Genomic DNA, 21,815 nt, shown 5'->3' with positions numbered 1-21,815 from the left:
AATCTACCTCATCCATCCCCCCCACCCCCCAACTCTTATTCTTTGGGGAATAAGAGTTTTGAAAAGCTTCCACATAGTCCTGAAAATCTAGAAAGCCATGCACATGCCATGGGCAGGGTGCATGCTCAGCCAAGACCTGAGAAGGCCCTAAGCTCTCACCTTTAGCTGACTATCAAGCCCTGCACGAGCAGGTAGTAAAGGCAAAGGCAGAGTTGTACACTTTTGCACTGAGTTTTGTGCTCCAACAAAGATGCAGTATGCTTGCAAAGACAAACTTTTGTGCTCCAACAAAGATGCAGTATGCAATTGCAAAGACTGGGAATTTTTTGGGTTTTTTTTTTTTTTTTTTTGCAGTACGCGGGCCTCTCACTGTTGCGGCCTCTCCCGTTGCGGAGCACAGGCTCCGGACGCACAGGCCCAGCGGCCATGGCTCACGGGCCCAGCCGCTCCGCGGCATGTGGGATCTTCCCGGACCGGGGCACAAACCCACATCCCCTGCGTCAGCAGGCGGACTCTCAACCACTGCGCCACCAGGGAAGCCCTTTTGGGTTTTTTTGATCCAAGCATTTAAGAAAATCCTGTTAAGTCACTAGCTGACCACAAAGCTAGCAGAACAGAGACTTCAGTGATAGCATAAAGAACACAGTCTTTAAACTAGCTTAGAAAAGTCACTAAACAAGCAACGACAACCCACAATAAGCAATAACAACAAAACTTGAGGAGGGGGGAGAATCTGATTTCTAGAGTTATCACATCATAATATTCAAAATATAGTTTCAACATCCAGTTTTCAACAAAAAAATTATGAGGCATGCATGAGACAAGTAAGCGTGGCTTATTCACAGGATTAGAAAGAAATGAACAGAAACTGTCCCTGGGGAAGCTCAGACAGTGAACTTACTAGACAAAGAATTTAAATCAACTGTCTTCAATATACCCAAAGAGCTAAAGGAAACCATGGACAAAGAACTAAAAGAAACCAGAATGATGTCTCACCAAATAGAGAATATCAATAGACAGAAAATGTAAACACTAAATAGATATTCTGAAACTGAAAAGTATAATAACTGAATTGAAAAATTCATTAGAGGAACTTCCCCAGTGGTCCAGTGGCTACGACTCTGTGCTCCCAATGCAGAGGGCCCGGGCTCAATCTCTAGTCAGGGAACTGGATCCCACCTGCTGCAACTAGGAGTTCACATGCCACAACTAAGAGTTTGCATGCCACAACTAAAGATCCTGCATGCTGTAACTAAGGATCCTGCAGGCCTCAACTGAAGATCCCACATGCTGCAACTAAGACCCATCACAGACAAATAAATAAATAAATATGGAAAAAAAAGAAAAATTCATTAGAAGGGTTCAACAGATGATCTGAACACACAGAAGAATCAATGAACTTGAAGACAGGTCGATTAAAATGAAAAGTCTGAGGAAAAGAAAGAAAAAAGAATACAGAAAAATGAACAGTATCTTAGAGACCTGTGGCACACCATTAAGCATAACCAACATAGGCATAATAGGAGTCCTGGAAGGAGAAGAGAAAGAGAAAGGGGCAGAAAAAATATGTGAAGAAACAGTGGCCAAAAACTTCCCAAATTTGATGAAAGACATGAAAGAAAAAACTGCCAATGGAGGATTCTATATCCAGCAAAAGCAGCCTTCAAAAATGGAGGAATCAAGACATTTCCAGATAAACAAAAGATGAGGGAGATTGTTGCTACCCGACCTGTCCTACAAGAAATGCTAAAGGTTCTTTAGGCTAAAATGAAAGGACATTAGACAATAACTTGAAGTCATACAAAGAAATAAAAACCACTAGTAAAGGTAACTACATAGGTAAATATAAAAGACAATATTATATTTTTGGTTTGTAAATCCTCTTTTTCACCTATATGATTTTAAAGACAAATACACAAAGCAATAATTATCAATCTATGATAATGGGCACACAAAGTATAAAGAGGTAATTTCTTACAATAATACAAAGGGGGAGGGATGGAGCTATAGAGGAACAGAGTTTTTTTGTATAGCATATGAAACCAGATTGTCATAAATTTAAGATGTAATCCCCAGGGTAACCACGAAGAAAAAAACTAAAAAAGAATCAATGATACAGTTGTCCTAACCAAAGAAGACTTCAGTCTCACTTTTGTTATGTTCCCTTTGAGTCTCTCGACTAGGTTTACACTAGGGAGTAAAGCTCTAGGGCACAAGTTAAAAGGAAGACTTTCTCTGCTGCAGAAACTCAAGAAGGATTTAGTAACTTCACTAGATTTTGTTGCCTCTCCCTAGAGGGGAAGAGGAAAATGTACTGAATTATTGGCCATTCAGACATTTTTACCATATCCAATTCTGAAAAAATTCAAAGCACCAAAAACAATGTAGGTAAACAGTAAAGTGACCAAAGTCTAAGTGTAAAATACTTTTTAATCTGCAAATTTCCTTTTGGTCGTAAGCATGGTGGCTCCTTCAACTTTATAACCATATGTAATCAATATAAAGCTTGTGACTAGTAACCTTTTGGAAAACCACTCCAAAAGATGTAAACAGTAGTTGGTGTAAGTAAGCTAATGAGTTAATTCAGGGCCAGAATAAATATAACAGCTGAAAACAATAACAGTATATGGTGCATATAACTAGATCTGAGAAGCAGAATGCCCCTGTGAACACTCAGTAGGATGACACAACAGAAACCAAAACAAGAGTCCTTCACATTTTTGGAATGGGAACAATAACACTACTAGGGTTAATCCAACAGCGACTGTAAAAGTTTTTTAATTGCTCTCCCTGCTTCCTACCTTATTCTTACAACACATCCTCCAAACTGCAGCCACAGTGATTCCTCTAATGCGTATACATCGGCTCACATGGCCTCTCTGCTCAGACTCCTCACAGGACCTCTCATCTGTTCCAGATCAATCCCTGCACTGTGTGTAAGACCTACCATGACCGAGTGCCCAGCCACCTAGAGGGCTCATTCCCTACCACACCCCCTGGCTGATCCAGCCACCTGGCTTTCTTATTGTGACTCAAACATGCCCAGATACTCTGCCTCAAGGTCTTTGAGTTTGGTGTTTGCTGTGCCTAAAAGGAGTAAAATCTCAGTTTTCAATGGTTTTCTTCCTCACTTCCTTCAGGGCTCTACTCTCATGTCACCTATCAGAGGGGCTTTTGTTGACCACATTACCTGAAATAGGACCTCCCCTCAACATTACTCTCTATCCTCTTCCTCTGCTTTATTCTCATTCATAGCCCTAATTACTACCTGATGTTCTATATATTTAATTTTAATTTATTTACTGACTCCCCAGCCTCTGCCCCACTGTAAGTCTCTGAGACAGCTGAGATTTTGGTTTTATTATTGCTGTATACCTAGCACCTAGAAGAGTACCCAGGACAGAAGAACTATTCAACCAACTGTGGAATGAATAAGATTAAATTAAAAGCATGAATACCTACAATTAAAAGCATGAATACCTACCTAGAATACATGTCATGGGGCAGGTTTCTTCCAGATTACTCAGAAACACTTCTTTCTTGTAGAACATTTTTGTGGGCTCGTGTTCCGTCTCTTCTGGGTGAATGAAGATGGGGCCGTAAAAATATGCAGCTCCATCTCGGACCCATACCTTTTCAATTCTTGGGAGAAAAAAATGGAGAAATTCCATTAAAATAGAGTTCTTACAGGTTTCATTCCTAAAGCCTTAGTCTAACAAAACTTCTGTTAACCAAAAACTTAATGACATGCACTATTTAGAGGAGTTTCATTGGCTGTTTTGATAATAAGACAATTTCCTTGATTTTTTTCCCCTTTAAGCATATGAGAAGATACCTGGAAAAAAGAGAAGTGAACATTTGGCTACTCATCTCAGGGGGAAAATTTTTTTTTAACATAATACTAAGGCATACAACTTAATAGTTTAAGCTGCCTCTCAGGTTTTCTTCCTGAGATGCTAAGCATCTATCATTGGATTTGTGAGCTGAATAAACACACAGATCATCAATATTTGGGGTCAGATCACATTAGTGGCACATATTCCTTTAAGGCCATGGTTCATGACCTTTTTGAAGGTCAAGATCTAATACCCCTTTACCCCATGAGAATCTGATGAAAGTCACAGACCATCTCCCTAGAAAAAAATAAAAATTAACATCTGACTGTTCAGTGCAGATACTGTACCATTCCTCACAACCACACCATAAAGTTGCTATTATTATTATTGTCCCAATAGCCTCACGGTTCCAGACATGAAGCAGCGTCCTCATTGCAGTTAATGGTAACTCTACCCTTCCAGTTCCTCAGGCCAAAATGCAGGGGTCACCCTTGATCCTCTCTCGGACACTACATTCTCCTTAACTCAATCTTTCAAAACAGGATCTGACTAATTTACAGAATTGGATCTGACTAATGGCCTGAACCACCCTCATTCTTGCCTGGATTATTGCAATAGCCTCCTAGCAGATCTCACTGTTCTACCTTTGACTCTTTACAGTCTATTCTTAACAATCAGTAGACAGAGCAATCCTGCTAAGACCTAAGTCAGATGTCAGTTCTGGGGACTTCCCTGGTGGTCCAGTGGTTAAGACTCTGTGCTTCCACTGCAGGGGACGCAGGCTCGATCCCTGGTAGGGGAACTAAGATCCTGCATGCCTCGCAGTGTCGCCCCGAAAAAAGTCACTTTTGTGCTGAAAATAATCTGTGATATTTCATTTAATTCAGTAAAGGTCCAAGTCCCTACAATGGTTTCTGAGTCCCACAAGATTTGCACTATATCCCTTGGCTCTCATATCTCCTATCTAACTTATGTACAGCTCACTCCGCCTGTAACAAACTCTGATGATTTGAACAGGCCAGGAATGCCTCTCTTCCAGTCTTTACACAGGCTGTTCTCTGTCCCTGGAAAGCTTTCTCCCTGGATATTCACATTACTCACTTCCTTGGTTTCTTCAAGTGTTGGTTCAACTGCCAGCTCTCAGTGAGGCTTTACATACCATCCTATTTAAAGTTTTGAACACCCTAACTTTGACCATGGCACTCCTGATTCCCCATACCCAGCTCTATTTTTTTCCACAGCACATATCATAATGTAATGCACTATACACTTTACTTATTCATGATGTTTCTAGTTTGTCTTCCCACTAGAAAAAAGATCCGTGGGACTAAGGATACTTGTTTGTTTTATTCACTAATGTATCTACAGAGCCTGGCAAATAGTAGGTGTGTAATAAACAATTACCGAATGATGAACAAATACAATGAGGAAACAAGCTCAGAGAGTTAAGTCATTTGCCTATGGACATTAAACTAGCAGGGCTGGGACTTAAACCAAGATCTCTTGGAACCAACTACTTTCCTTAACTACTATCCTCTACTGCCCAGCCCTGCACCCTGACTCCTTTAATGCTATTCTATGCCACCCAACCATACTTCCATCCATTTACTTGTTCATCAAATATATGAGCCTCATGCACTATGCTTGGAGCAGGGGATATAAAGGTATATATATCGCTTTTTTGCTCAAAAAAAGAGGGTCTCTAACTCTCAGGGCATTTGCAGTCTGGTATGGAAGCCTGATAATATAAATGATATGTGCTCTGAGAAGAAGGAAATAAATGGTGCTCTGAGAATGTGTAATAGGGAGACCTAAACTAATCTGGAGGAGACAGGAAAGGCTTCCTTAAGGAAGAGCCATTTCAAATTTAAGCTAAAGGAGTTCACCATATGAAGCTGGCAGGGAGATTTCTGGGTTGAGAGTTCAGTAAACGGTAGAAGAAAAAGCAAAAAAAAAAAAAAGGGATTCATGGAAGCAATTTAAAGAAGGAAGTGTGGCTAGAGGCGTAAACAGGGAGAGTGTGGTGTGAGAGGAAGTTGGAAAAGTTGCCAAGGGAGGGACTTTAGCCTTCATCCTAAACAGTGATGAATTTCTACTGGCTCCGAATCTCTCAAACCAAACCTCGTCCTCTCTACCTCAAAAATGCTCACCTGCCCACACGAGGGCGCACCAGGCCATGGGACTTGATGAAGACACAGTCGCCAACCTTCAGCCACATGTCATTATACCGGAGCTGCTCAAAGTAGTGGCAACCTGGTTCACCGTTAGACATTTCCACAGGGACATCTTCTTTCTCCTGTGGTAAAGGAAACTGGTTGAAGACAGGCCGCTGACAATCAAGGAGTTGGCAGAGAAGGTAAGAAGGGAAAGCAGATTTCCTTCATTTTAACTTAAAAGAAAAAATAACCATAAACAGAAGCTCTGATAAAGATAGGAAACCAAAGGAATAGGTTACTGAAATCAGACTAAGTCTTACCAAATATTGTATCTATTTTAAATTTCTAGTTAATTTTCATAAAATAATGTTACTCCAAGACTGTTTTATTCCCCTCTCCTTTCTTCCCCCATTCTCACAGACTTCAGCAAAAAAAAGCAATGGAGACTTATCAGCATACAGAAAACAGCCTCACGCAACTGTTAAAAAGATAAGGAGCAAATTCTACACAAGCTTCCTCTTCACCACATTTCTTCATATTAACAATTGACTGACTTACAAATTTTATCATTTTGATTTATTCCAACATGGAAAGGAACAGCATAGCCTCTGTGACATAAATACACATACTCTGTTTTTGAATAAATTACAGGGTCTGTCACCTACTGGCTGCTGTGACATGGGTAAATTACTTGACCTCTTATGCCTTAGGTTCATCATCTGTAAAGTGAAGATATTGTGCCCATCAGGTGGGGCTGTTAGGAAGCTTAAATAACACATTTCACGTTACGTACACAGAATAATGCCTGACTCAGAAGAAAAATAAAAGATAATTCTGACTAATGAAAATAAGAAACATAATTTACTGAGAACCTAGCAGATACTAGCACAGCACTAGGTGTTTTAAATATAAAAGCTCTAAAACACATAAAAGCTGAGGAAACTGCAGAACATCCCCCAAATTTTCTACTGCATCTCCCTGAGAATGTCTGAAAAAACTTCAAACTTAAGGAAAAAAAAATCTCCTTTAGACTGTCCAAAATAATTTAATGTTTTGATCTTCATGATTTCAAATGTGGTACTGAAATGGACTTCCTGGAAAATCCTTAAGAATGAGAGAGGTCCCACATATATGCTGGGTGAGGGGCACCTGAAGGAATGGAAGCTATGAAAAAGAAAGCCCTGAGGTTAAGAATACATTTTTATTTCAGGAATGGGTTCTGTTCTAGTTATTCATCTAAAAAGTTCTTAGCATGACATGTTTTGGCCATGCAATATTAAAATAAATATATGAGACTAAAAAAAGTAACTCATACATAGAGGACACTGGGGACTTATGAATTCTAATGACAATAATAATAACAAATTTAAGTTACTTCCCACATTGACTTCCACTGACATTTCTTCTTTTAAAATTAATGTCTCTATGATTCCCAGACATACTGGTAAAATGTAAAAAATATCATGTTTTTTCCCAAGCTCCTCTCTTTTCTCTTTCACTGTAAGGACACTAAAATGGATATTTTTTCTAGGACACTAAAAATTCATTTTTTCCAGTTTTTACATTAACAATTTAAAAACTTTATTTTTCTTCTTTATATAAAAAGTATATTTGTTGGAAATAATTCAAACATTAGAGTATGTAAAATTTAAAAAACAAGTCTTTTGTGATCTAACCCTAGAGATAATCATCCAGTTTAGTTTATAGTTTACCATGTTGTTTACACATACATATATGTAAACATACATGTTGACTTTTCTGAGTAATGATGGAACCACATCCCATTGTGCTACCTGTTAATTCCTTTTGCTGGCTGCACAGTTTGCATTATATGAATGGATGTATAACAACTTAATTCCCATTCACAGGCATTTGGGTTTGGCCTAGGGTTTTGCTTTTACAAACAACACTTATGTCACCCTTTGGCGTACCTAGCTGAGTACTATGTTGGAACACATTCCCTGCCATCAAACAGCAGGGCCAAAGGGAATGCCACTGATGGGAGATGAGAGTGTGTTACCCCACACCGACACCAGGCTGCATGTATTATCAGGCTTCAGATCTCTTGCCAATTTGCTGGGCATTTTAAGAGCTATTAGATTAATACGTTTTCTTACATTTTTGAATGACCTTCTATAAATGATCTGTTTGGTCCTTTGCCCATTTTTCCAGTATTATTTTTTCCCTAGACTTCAAAGAGCTCTTTGTACATTAGAAACAGCAGTCCTTAGACTGTTTCATTAAACTAACTGATATTGTCAATTGTATCAAGAAAATGATCTTTTTTTTTCTTTTATGGCTACTGGGTTTTATATCATGTATATAAAAGGATCCATTCCAAGCTTATAAATGAATAAAAGATTACAGGTAAATAATAGTAAATGTACTTACGTTAGCAACTTATGTTTCTTTTTTAATGTTTATATCTTATTTTAGAATATGAAATGAGGTAGAGTTCAGGTGGGGTTTTTTTCTTCTTTTTTTCAAATGGCTACCAGTTTTTCCAGTATCATTTGATTCCATCCTCTCTTGCTGATTTGAAATACTACCTCTATACAAACTTTCAGTTATAAAATAAATGAATCACAGGTATGAAATGTACAGTGTGAGGAATAATTACGTAATATCTTTGTATGGTGACAAATGATGACTAGACTCACCATGGTGATCATTTTGAAATGTATAGAAATACTGAATCAGGAACTAACATAGTATTGTAGGTCAATTATACTTCAAAAACACAAACTCAGAAAATGAGATCAGATTTGTGGTCACCAGAGGCAGGGGATAGGGGGAGAGGGGGATTGGATGAAGGTGGTCAAAAAGTACAAACTTCCAGTTATAAGATAAATAAGTATTAAGGATGTAATGTACAACATGATAAATATAATTAACACTGCTGTACGTTATATACGAAAGATGTTAAGAGAGTAAATTCTAACAGTACTCATCACAAGGAAAAAAAAATTTTTTTCTATTTCTTTAATGTTGTATCTATATTGAGATGATGGATGTTCACTAAACTTACTGTGGTAATCATTTCATGATATATGTAAGTCAAATCATTATGCTGTACACCTTAAACTTATACAGTGCTATATGTCAATTATATCTCAATAAAACTAGAAGGAAAAAAGGCGACTGTGGGACAAAAGGGAAAGTATGAATCAAGTCTCTAGATTAGTAAATAGTATTAAAGTTAATTTTCTGGTTTAGATCCTTGTACCATGCTTTACAAGGTGTTAACATTAGCAGAAGCTGAATGAAGAGTATAAGGAATGTCTTTGTACACTATCTTTGTTAAGCACTTGGCACATTTGTTAAGTCTAAAATCACTTCAAAATAAAAGTTAAAATATATAAAATATATAAAACTAGGGACTTCCCTGGTGGCGCAGTGGTTAAGAACCTGCCTGCCAATGCAGGGGACACGGGTTCAATGCCTGGTCCAGGAAGATCCCACATGCCAGAGAGCAACTAAACCCATGCGCCACAACTACTGAGCCTGCGCTCTAGAGCCCACAAGCCACAACTACTGAGCCCGTGTGCCAACTACTGAAGCCCACATGCCTAGAGCCTGTGCTCTTTAACAAGAGAAGCCACCGCAACGAGAAGCCTGCTCACCACAACGAAGGGTAGCCCCCGCTTGCCGCAACTAGAGAGAAAGCCTGCATGCAGCAACAAAGACCTGACAGAGCCAAAAAATAAATTACCTAAAAAAAAATATATATATATATATATAAACTAAAATGAATGAATGAATATCTTTATATTCTGGATTTAATTGTGAAAAGCCTATTCCCTCCACTGACCAACCTTGAGCTAATATCTTAATATTTTTTTAATATATTTTTGTAAAATGTAATACTATTTGGCAGGGTAAAGCACTCTTGACTACTCTTTCAGTTTTCCTTTTTCTGGTGACTGTCATGTATTTATTCTTTCCTAAGAATGCTAGAATTAAAAAAAAAAAAAAAAGGATGCTTGAATAATTTTGTCAAGTTCCAAAACAACCTATTCAAGTCTTTAATGTCCTGCAGTAGACTATTTTTCTTCCCATAGGTTCCATATACTCCTTTTAAGATAATTTCTTAATGTATGTTTTTTGTTCATATGAATTGGATATTTTCTTCCATATGATTTTTCTAACAGTTGTTAAAGTGTATTCAACATTTTCATTTTACTTTCAAAAGTCTTATGAATTACTGTTCTGTTTATATAAGAAAGCTAATGACTTGTATATAGATTTTGAAATTTCTACTTGTTGAATTGTTTTCAAAAACTTTTCAGTTAATTCCTCCCCATTATCTGCAAAAAAATAATTTTGCCTCTTATTGTCAATATTTTTACTACTTTTGTTTGTCTTACTACATTGGCTACTCTCAGAAAAATATAGATAATGGTACAGAAAGCACCTCTGTCACGTGTAACTTTAAAAGGAACTTCTTTTACTCTAGGCTTGAGATACGAAGACAATTTTTAAAAATCACTTTGAGGAAATATCCATCTGAAGAATTCAATCAAGATGGGTACTATACCTTATCAGATAATTTCTCCTTTTATCTACTAATTATAATGACATGTATTACTGAATTTTCCTAATTTTGAACAATCCTTGCATTCCTAGAACGAACTCCCGCCTACATGGTCATGTTGTTCTCAAACAACTAACTTGATTTCACTTGTAACAATACTTTTTTCCCAAGTATTTTTTGTATCAATATTCATAAAGTAAGACTGAACTGCAGGTTTCTGTTTTTACTTTGTCAGACTTTGGAATCAAGATTATTCCGGCTTGGTAAAACAAACTGGGAAGTTTTCTTTGCTCTCCATGCTCTGCAATAATTTTTTTTCATTTGGCCGCCCCGCACGGCATGCGGGATCTTAGTTCCCCAACGAGGGATCAAACCCATGCCCCCTGCAGTAGAAGCGCAGTCTTAACCACTGGACCTCCAGGGAAGTCCTTCAATAATTTAAAGGGTTAAAAGAATTTACCTATGGAATTATCTGACCTGAGTACTCTTTGAAGTGAGCTCTTTGACATTAAAAAAATTTCTTCACATTGTTGTCCACTTACATGTGTTATCTCTTCTTGATTCCACTTTACTAATTGGTATTACCCTAGAAAATTATTCACTTCATTCAGGTTTTTAAAATTATTATTTTTTGTTTTATTTATTTATTTTTTGGCCACACCATGCGGCTTGTGGGATCTTAGTTCCCTGACCAGGGATCTAACCCAGGCCCTTGGCAGTGAAAGCGTGGAGTCCTAACCACTGGACTGCCAGGGAATTCCCTGATTCAGGTTTTCAAATTTATTAACAGAAATGTACAAGTCTTTAAACTTCCTCTACATTTTGTATGTTGAGTTTAATTCCTTTCTTTTTTCTTTATTAGGATAGTTGGTAGTTTATCTCATTGAACTTGTCGAAGTCTCCTTTTTAATTCTGCTGCTCTATTTATTTATTCATTTATTCATTTATTTATGGCTGTGTTGGGTCTTCGTTGCTGCATGCGGGCTTTCTCTAGTTGCAGTGAGCGGGGGCTACTCTTCGTTGCAGTGCACATGCTCCTCACTGCGATGGCTTCTCCTGTTGCAGAGCACGGGTTCTAGGCGTGCGGGCCTCAGTAGTTGTGGCACACGGGCTCAGTAGTTGTGGCTTGCAGGATCTAGAGCACAGGCTCAGTAGTTGTGGCGCATGGGCTTAGTTGCTCTGCGGCATGTGGGATCTTCCCGGACCAGGGCTCAAACCCGTGTCCCCTGCATTGGCAGGCAGATTCTTAACCACTGCGCCACCAGGGAAGCCCTGCTGCTCTGTTTTTTAAGTATTAATTTCTTTCTTTCCTTTATAGTTCCTTCTTTCTATTAGGCTGTTTTTTTTTTTTAATTTAATTTAATTTTTTTTTTTTGGCTGCGTTTGGTCTTTGTTGCTGCATGTGGGCCTTAGTTGCGGTCAGCAGGGGTTACTCTTCGTTGCGGAGCACAGGCTCTAGGCACGCAGGCTTCAGTAGCTGTGGCACACAGGCTCAGTAGTTGTGGTGCACAGGCTTAGCTGCTCCGCAGCATGTGGGATCTTCCTGGACCAGGGATTGAACCCATGTCCCCTGCAATGGCAGGCAGATTCTTAACCACTGTGCCACCAGGGAAGTCCCTAGGCTAAGGTTTTATATTGTTGATCTTTTTCTAATTCTGAATTTGAGTACTTTATTCATTTATTTTTCAGACTAGGTATTCTGAAATGTAAAATTCTTTTCTATGTGGCTATTATCTACATACCTTTTCCAAGTTAAAACTGTCTTCAGTTCGACTGTCCTCTGAGATGTCTGTGTTCTTCTCATCATCCCCTTTATCTGCATTTGCAAATACAGAGGCCACTCGGACCACAGGCAAGGGCACATCTCGAGGGACAAATCTAACTGAGCTGATGGGCATGGTCCATAGTTTAATTTTCTTAAAAGATTTGGTTTTGGCAGAATACCGTGATTCACAGACAAAAACATCCTCATCTCGAAAGTTTTCTGGGCATAATTTAAAGTATTCCTGGTGGATATAAGAATAAAATCAATTAGGTGAATTTTCTGAAAACCAATCAACCAAAAAACAAATAGAATCACCAAACAAGCAAATAAATAAAAGCTAAAGTATTAAGACTTTTTCACAGTGAACAACAAATGGTAAATGGCTAGAGATCTAGGAGTATTTCCTTATACTGAATGGCCTTACTCACCACATACTGTTTAGCTTATTTAGCTTACCAACTGCTCCTCTGACAGTATATTAGTATTTCATACAGCTATTATATTCCTTAAAGCTGTGGGCATGTGCCTATACTACACAGACAAACAAAAAGTGCACCTTATTACCTAAAACCATACTAACAATTTATAATGATCCTTCAGAAAATGTCACTCTTAAAAATTTGTCTGCTGATATAAAAAAATTTAAGCTAACTGCATATAGCTATATAGTGTAGGCAGCAAATAGTCTTTCACCATCATGTTCAGGTTAATTTCTCCCCAAATCTTTACAGAAGCTAGAGACACAGCTTAAAAAAATTCAACAGTTTAAAACAGAGCTATCAATTTTGTAAAGATCAATTCTTTGTGTTTGTGAATTTTATTCCCATAGAATAATTTATTGTTTGGGGACTAATGAGTTTCTTACCTTAACAAACATGACCACACATTTTCCTAGAATTTTACTAACAGGAACTTTATTGTAATAGTCACTCTTAAAAACTTCTTTTTCTAGAAATTTTCGTGTAGCCAAATGGAATGTTTCATTTGGCCGATAAAACCAACAGCCATACAACCATTTTTCACCTCAAAAACAAAGAGAGAGAAAGAAAGAGAATTACCATTAACAAAAATAACATATTCTTTGTAAAATGAGCAACTACTCCATCCATTCTGCCATGGCCTAAACCTAGCAATGTGCTTTTAGGCCACGGTTCCTTAATACAATTATCTTAGAAGAAACAATACTTTAAAATAATGAAATGTAATGAGGCCTAAAAAATGCTACTTTCCCCCTCCTATTAAAAGATGTATAATAAACAGAATAAGGAAGGTGATAAGACCTACTCTACTCTGCTGGGTCAGGACACACCTAAAGCTGTGTGCTTTTATAAGGATGTAACATATACTAAAAGACATATTTAGCTCTTGGGTGAAGGAATACAAAGGTATTTTACATGATGAACAGCTGAAAGAATTGGATTGCCTGGATCACACTTCTGCTTGCTCTTGGTTTCATTAACTCCTATTCATTCTCTATGTCTCAAGTTAAAGGCAATTGTTCTAGGAAGCCTTTTTGAAATCAAATTCTAAGCTAAGGCACATGTCTGTCTATAACAATTTCTTCTTTATTTGTGATTTGTACCAGAGTGGTTTTACCAGGGGCAAAACACAGGCCTTTTGTTCTTCTGAATCTCTGCCATCCTACAGAGTTTGGCTCACGGTATGTTTTTAATAAATGTCAGTTGAATGAATGAATCTCAACTAGACTTCAGAAAGTTGTATTTCTTTCGACTCAGCTGTGCCACTGCCCAACAGTGCTTGATCCTATGTTTCTCATATAGTGGGTACTTAACTGCATTTACTGACAGTGTAGAACTATTGTTGGAACACATAAAATGTCTGAGTTACAATTTCCTTCCTTGAGAACCAAGGAGGAGTACAATAGTCACATCTCACCAATCTGCCCTCCAATTTAAAACGAACTTACCAGCAGAATCTTCCCACAGTCTCTCAATACAGACTATATGAGGTTGTAGATTGGCCTCTGCAGGCTCCACATAGACATAATCTCCAACATGGTACATACTGTTCTTAAAGCTGCAGTCCTGGCTGTATGTGCGATGTAAGCCTGAGAGGCCTGCAGCTCCAGAGGAATCTTCACTCTTTTCAGCTTCTTAGGTAAAAAAGAGAAGAAAGTTTTCATGAAAGGGGATGTTGGAACAGATGCAGGATTCAAACAACACATACTAATACATTTACTTCTTTTCTAGATACTCAAAGGCAGGATTCAGGACAAATAGTACGACATCCACATTCCCAATAGCCTCTACTCAAAATTGTCTTTTTGAATTACAACCAACTGCCATTAATTTAAATAAATACATAAATAAAGCATCTACAGAATAAAAATAATCACCTTAATAATATATGCTCACTAGAGTCATTCTGGATGATACACAAACGTATAAAGAAGAAAACAGGTCACTTGTAAATCATGTAATCCTAGAGATAATCTCATTATGTACTTTCTCTCCATCTTAACACATCTGAAATTTTTTCCTCTGACAGTTATTACATGGTTATGTCACAATGAATGGAATCTTAGAATTGAGGAGATATGGAATATGTATTTCATACAATATACTGTAAACTATATATGCATACACTTAATATATCATGAACATTTCCCTTGAGATTAAATGCTTTTCAACAAGATTTTTATTTTTGTCAAACAAAACTTTTAAAAATTGTTTATTTATTTATTTATTTGGCTGTGTTGGGTCTTAGTTGCGGCACGTGGGATCTTTAGTTGCAGCAAAAGTTGCAGCATGTGGGACCCTTTAGTTGCAGCATGCAGAACCGTTAGTTGGGGCATCTTTTTAGTTGCAGCATGTGGGATCTTTTAGTTGCGGCATGCGAACTCTTAGTTGTGGCATGTGGGATCTAGTTCTCTGACTAGGGAACCCAGGCTCCCTGCATTCGGAGTGCAGAGTCTTAGCCACTGGACCTGGACCAGGGAAGTCTCTAAACAAAACTTTTTAATGGCTCCCATATAAGCCATTATTTGCAAACACCGTAGGTTTTTTCAGGAAAAAGCTTTGCCCACTTCTTTGATTACTTCCTTAGGATAATTTTCCATAAATGGAAGAGGTGGAAATAAGCATGTTAAACGTTTTTAAAATGCATATTCCAAACTGACCCCCAAAAGTCTATACCAACTTAAGTCCTTCACTCTTTGGCTACAAGGCGGGGGGTCTGTTTCTCCATTCCCTCTCCAATACTGGTATTATAATTTTTTTTTTTTAAGTTTTGCCATTTTTGGTGGAAAATGTTATCTAGCAGTTGATTAATCAAATGAATCCCAGTGACATAGGAAGCATATTCACAAGGTTCTTGAGAATTTTATACCAGCAGGAACACTGTCAACAGGCCTGAAACGGAGAAAGAGTACAAAATGAAAGGCGGCTGTTAAACCCCCCAAATTCTAGAGACAGGAAACAGGCTGATAAAACAACTCAGCAGCAAACATGTGTTACCTTGCATGAAAAAAGATGATTCAGACGGCAAAGTGTGGAGCCACAGAGAACTAATTCCACGCCCTGAAGCCTAATGCAGTCTGCTTGCCCGGATCTTGAAACTGCTTGGAATTGATGACTCTTTTTTTCTTTCCATTTCTCCCTTTTTGAATGGGAATGTCCCTGTTATCCTATGCATGTTCCATCACTATACTGTAGGAGCAGAGAACTTGTTTTTCACTTTCACAGATGAAGAGAAATTGTGTCTCAGGATGGATCATACCCAGAGCCTCACCCATACACCTAGTTTAGACTATTTAAATAATGAGATTTGGGACTTTCGAGTTGATGGTATTTAGATTAGATTTTGGTAGCCGGTAGAGGGGTTGTTACAGTAACAAGTACCTAAAAAAATATGAAAGTGACTCTGGAATTGAATAGTAAGCAGAGACTGGAAGAATTTTGAGGAACAAGACAGAAGAAGCCTAGGTTACCTTGAATAGACTGTTAGTAGAGAAATGGACATTAAAGACTTGGCATTGAAGGCTCAGAAGAAAATGAAGAAAATGTTATTAGAAAGTAGAGGAAAGAGGTCCTTGTTATATAGTGGAAGAAAGCCTAGCAGAACTGTGTTCTGCAGTTATGTGGATTCTAGGCCACCTGAGCTGATCTTTTAGATATCTTTTTCTTTGTTTATTTGTTGTTCTATTTCCTTGGAGATTTCTTCAACTTTATCTTCTAATCCTTGTGTTTCCCTTCTGCTATTTTTAAAACAATTTTTTAAGTGAATAAATTTGATATATAACTGTGTAAATTTTTTAATTAATTAATTAATTAATTAATTTATTTATTTAGGCTGTGCTGGGTCTTAGTTGAGGCACATGGATCTTCATTGCGGCATGTGGACTTCTTAGTTGTGGCATGCATGCAGGATCTAGTTCCCTGACCAGGGATCGAACCCGGGCCCCCTGCATTGGGGGCGCAGAGTCTTACCCACTGGACCACCAGGGAAGTCCCACATTGTGTAAATTTAAGGTGTACAACATGTTACTTTGATCTATTTATATACTGTTGCCATTGCAGTTTACCACACTACATAACTATAGGACAATATTGTTGTCTGTATCTACTGTACTCTGCATTAGATCTCTATAGCTTATTTACTACTCTTTGCAAGTTTGTTCTGTTAAACAGCATCAATCTTATCCCCCAACCCCACTCTGCTATCATTTTTTTTTAAAGATTGAGATATAATTAATACACCATACAATTCACCTATTTAAAGTGCACAGTTCGGGCTTCCTTGGTGGTGCAGTGGTTGAGGGTCCGCCTGCCGATGCAGGGGACACGGGTTCGTGCCCAGGTCCGGGAAGATCCCACATGCCGCGGAGCGGCTGGGCCCGTGAGCCATGGCCGCTGAGCCTGCGCGTCAGGAGCCTGTGCTCCGCAATGGGAGAGGCCACAACAGTGAGAGGACCGCGTACCGCAAAAAAAAAATAAAAATAAAAAATAAATTAAAAAAAAATAAATAAATAAAGTGCACAGTTCGGCACTTCCATAGTGGTGCAGTGGTTAAGAACGCGCCTGCCAATGCAGGGGACACAGGTTCAATCCCTGGTCCGGGAAGATCCCACATGTCATGGAGCAACTAAGCCCGTGCGCCACAACTACTGAGCCTGTGGGCTACAACTACTGAAGCCCGTGCGCCTAGAGCCCGTGCTCCACAACAGAATCCCCAACAATGAGAAGCCCGCACACCACAACGAAGAGCAGCCTTTGCTCACCGCAATCAGAGAAAGCCCGCGTGCAGCAACAAAGACCCAACACAGCCAAAAATTAATTAATTAATTATTTTTAAAAGTGCACAATTCAATGGTTTTTGGTATACTACTACATTAATTTTTAAAAATTGTGGTAAGATATATATCACATAAAATTCACCATTTTTGGACGATTTTTTTAAAATGAATTTATTTTTATTTATTTTTGGCTGCGTTGGGTCTTTGTTGCTGCACATGGGCTTTCTCTAGTTGCGGTGATCAGGGGCTGCTCTTCGTTGCGGTATGCAGGCTTCTCAGTGTGGTGGCTTCTCTTGTTGTGGAGCATGGGCTCTAGGCACGTGGGCTTCAGTAGTTGCGGCTCACGGGCTCTAGAGCACAGGCTCAGTAGTTGTGGCACACGGGCTTAGCTGCTCCGTGGCATGTGGGATCTTCACTGACCAGGGCTCAAACCCGTGTCCCCTGCACTGGCAGGTGGATTCTTAACCACTGCGCCATCAGGGAAGCCCTGGACAATCTTTAAGTGTATAATTCAGTGGCTTTAATTATACTCACACTGTTGTGTAACCATAACCACTATTTCCAAAACTTTTTCTTTAGTCCAAACAGAAACTCTGTAACCATTAAATAATAATAACTCCTTATCTTTCTTCCCCACAGCCTGGTAACCTTTAATCTATTTTGTCTCTCCATGAATTTGGTATTCTACGTACGTCATTTAAGTGAAATCACATAGCATCTGTCCTTTTGTGTCTGGCTTATTTCAGATAGCATAATATTTTCAAGGTTCATCCACCTTGTAGTATGTGTCAGAACTTCTTTACTTTTTATGGCTGAATAATATTCCACTGTATGTAAATACTGCATTTTGTTTATCCATTCATCTGTGATGGATACTTGGGTTGTTTCTGTCTTTTGGCTATTATGAATAATGCTACTATGAACATTGGTATACAAGTATCTGCTTGAGTCCCTGGTTTCATTTCTTTTGGATACATACCTAGGAGCAGACCTAATTGATCATATAGTAATGAAATGTTTAGCTTTTAAACAAATTGCCAAACTGTTTTCCGTAGTGGCTGCACCACTTTACATTCCCACCAGCAATTTATGAGGGTTCCAATTTCTCCACATGTTCACCAACACTTGTATCTTTTTTTTTTTTTTTTTTTTTTTTTTTGGGCGGTACGCGGGCCCCTCACTGTTGTGGCCTCTCCCGTTGCGGAGCACAGGCTCCGGACGCGTAGGCTCAGCGGCCATGGCTCACGGGCCCAGCCGCTCCGCGGCATGTGGGATCCTCCCGGACCAGGGCATGAACCTGTGTCCCCTGCATCGGCAGGCGGACTCTCAACCACTGCACCACCAGGGAAGCCCAACACTTGTATCTTTTTTTTTTTCATAACAGTTATCCTAAAGGGTGTGAAGTGGTATCTCACGGTAATTTTCATTTTCATTCCCCTAATGACTAATGACATTGAACATTAATTTTCATGTGCTTATGGCCATTTCTATAATTTCTTTGAGGATATATCTATTCAAATCTTTTGCTCACTTTTGAATTGTGTTGTTTGGTTGTTGTTGAATTGTAGGAGTCCTTTGTATATTCTGGATACTAGACCGTTATCAGATATAATGATTTGTGAGCATTTTCTTTAACTCTGTGGGTTTGCCCTATTTTTAATTTCCAAGAAATTTTCTGTTCTGCAAATGTTCACTTTTTATGGCTTTCTGTTCTTGTTTTATGGATGCAGTAGCTTGTCATCTCTCTGAAGGTCCAGTTAGTTGGTTTTTTAAAAAAATTTTCTCCTGCTGCCTTCAATTTTTTTGTTTCCTCCAAGTTCCATTTTTCTTTTTGTTTTGCTCTCTATCTTAACATCTTAGAGAGTTTTCCCTTAAATATTTGGTCCAATTTAAATAAATATCTGCTTCTATTTAAAAGTAAAACACTTTAGGGACTTCCCTGGTGGTCTAGTGGTTAAGATGCTGTGCTTCCAGTGCAGGGGGTGTGGGTCTGACCCTGGTCTGGGAACTAAGATCCCACATGCTGTGTGGTGCAGCCAAGAAAAAAAGCCAAGTAAAACGCTTTAAAAAGCTGACTGGAAGCTCTCCATGCATACATAGAGCTGGATGGATTTCACTGAGGACCAGATGTTATCTTTAGATCCCCACTGCCTGGTCCATTTCTCAAGAGAAGAATCTTCTGTCTCAAAATTAAAAACCTGGGACTTTTCTGGTGGCACAGCGGTTAAGAATCCACCTGCCAATGCAGGGGACACGGGTTCGAGCCCTGGTCTGGGAAGATCCCACATGCCGTGGAGCAACTAAGCCCGTGTGCCACAGCTACTGAACCTGCGCTCTAGAGCCTGCAAGCCACAGCTACTGAGCCCACATGCCGCAACTACTGAAGGTTGCACACCTAGAGCTCGTGCTCTGCAACAAGAAAAGCCACCGCAATGAGAAGCCCATGCACAGCAACAAAGAGTAGCCCCCGCTTGCCACAACTAGAGAAAGGCCGAGCGCAACAAGACCCAACACAGCCAAAAAAAAAAAAAAAAAAAGAACAAACTTGGTATGATTTCAATCCTTTAAAATTTTTTAAACTTTTATGACCCAGCACATGGTCCATTCTAGACAACGTTCCATGTACACTCTACAAGAATGTGTATTCTGCAGTCAGTGGGTATAGTGTTTTACACGTCAGTCAAGTCAAGCTGGTTGACAGTCCTTGTCCTAGAGCTCAGGTTGCTGTAAGAACACCCACCATAAATGGGGTGGCTTAAACAACAAACATCCATTTCTCACAGTTCTGGAGGCAGATTTGGTGTCTGGTGAGGGTCCACTTCCTGGTTCATAAACAGTTGTCTTCTCACTCTTCATCCCCTTACAATGGCACCAATTCCACTGTAGTGGCTCCACTCCCATGACTGCATCCAAACCTAATTACATCCTAAAGGCCCCATCTCCAAATACCAACATACTGGAGGCTACAACATACGAATTTTGGTGGGAGACACAACATTCAGTCTATAGCAATCTTATTTAAGTCATACTTTTGCCAATTTTTGGTCTAGTTAGTCTGTCATTTGCTGAGAAAGGTGTATTGAGACTATAACTGTTAACTATTTCTCTTCAATTCTGTCAGTTTTTGCTTCATGTATTTTGGGGCTCCACTGTTAGGCGCATACACATTTAAAAGTATTATACGTTCTTACCCTTTTAACATTATAAAATATCCCCCTTCAACTCTAGTAATATTTCTTAAAGTCTATTTGTCTGATTACTATAGTCGCTCCAACCCACTATGGTTACTATTTGCATGGTATATCTTTTCCCTTCATTTTCCTTTCAATCTATTTGTGTCCAAATCTAAATGAGTCTCTTATAGACAGCATACAGTTGGATCTTACTTTTTAAATTCAGTCTGATAATCAATGCATTTTTTTTTTTGCGGTAAGTGGGCCTCTCACAGTTGTGGCCTCTCCCGTTGCGGAGCACAGGCTCCGGATGCGCAGGCTCAGCGGCCATGGCTCACGGGCCCAGCAGCTCCACGGCATGTGGGATCTTCCCAGAATGGGACACGAACCCGTGTCCCCTGCATCAGCAGGCAGACTCTCAACCACTGCGCCACCAGGGAAGCCCACCAATGCATTTTAAATGGAGTGTTTAGTCTAGTTGCAGTATGTAATTACTGATATGATTGAATTCAAGCCTGCCATTTTGCTATTTTTAAAAATTTTTTTGTTCCTTTTTTCCTCCTTTACTGCCCTCTTTTGTGTTAAGCAAGTATTTCTGGCGTATCATTTTAATTCCTGTATTGACTTTTTCTCTTTGTTATTACAATATGCATCTTTAACTTGTCACCATCTATTTCAGGTTAACAGTGATTTAGTTTCATTCAATATTGCAGCTTTGCTCCAATACGGCTCCATTCCTTTGTGCTAGCTGTGTCACATATATACTTCCATAAACGTTATAAAGTTAACAATAGTGTTATTATTCCTTTAATCAATCTAATGTTTTTAAAGAAATTAAGTGAAAACGATACAGACATAGTCTTTTGTATTTACCCGCATATTTACCATGTCCCATACTCTTCAGTCCTCCTTACAGACCTGAGTTACCACCTGGTGGTATTTTCTTTTGGCCTGAAGCTCGTTCTTCAGTATTTCTTACAGGGAAGATCTACCAGCACTGACCTCTCTCAATTTTTGTTAACCTGGGAATGACTTATTTCAGCTTCACTCTTGAAAGACAGGTTCGTTCACTGGATACACAATTCTCGGTTCAGTTT

The 21,815-nt window shown here is 38.9% G+C and overlaps 1 protein-coding gene across 16 annotated transcripts in view; it reads right to left on the bottom strand.

The window, feature by feature from the left end:
• Window positions 1-21,815, bottom strand: part of PBRM1 (polybromo 1) — a gene marked incomplete at its 3' end in the record, with an annotated part of 101,683 nt that overhangs the window by 21,149 nt on the left and 58,719 nt on the right. For 11 of the 16 annotated variants that reach the window (XM_082639600.1, XM_082639586.1, XM_082639596.1 and 8 more), the window contains 5 exons: window positions 14,219-14,404; window positions 13,157-13,314; window positions 12,269-12,532; window positions 5,987-6,132; window positions 3,485-3,642 (listed from right to left, as the gene is read on the bottom strand). In XM_082639600.1, the coding sequence (XP_082495726.1) occupies window positions 3,485-3,642; window positions 5,987-6,132; window positions 12,269-12,532; window positions 13,157-13,314; window positions 14,219-14,404 (912 nt within the window). The remainder of the gene's footprint in view (window positions 1-3,484; window positions 3,643-5,986; window positions 6,133-12,268; window positions 12,533-13,156; window positions 13,315-14,218; window positions 14,405-21,815) is intronic. The other 5 variants (XM_082639587.1, XM_082639599.1, XM_082639585.1 and 2 more) reach the window with 1 other exon arrangement.

This window comes from Mesoplodon mirus, assembly GCF_964341445.2.
Source record: "Mesoplodon mirus genome assembly, chromosome: 12".
Lineage (NCBI taxonomy): Eukaryota > Metazoa > Chordata > Mammalia > Artiodactyla > Ziphiidae > Mesoplodon > Mesoplodon mirus.
Note: the sequence above shows the minus strand (reverse complement) of the source record. Positions and strands in the feature narration are given on the sequence as shown.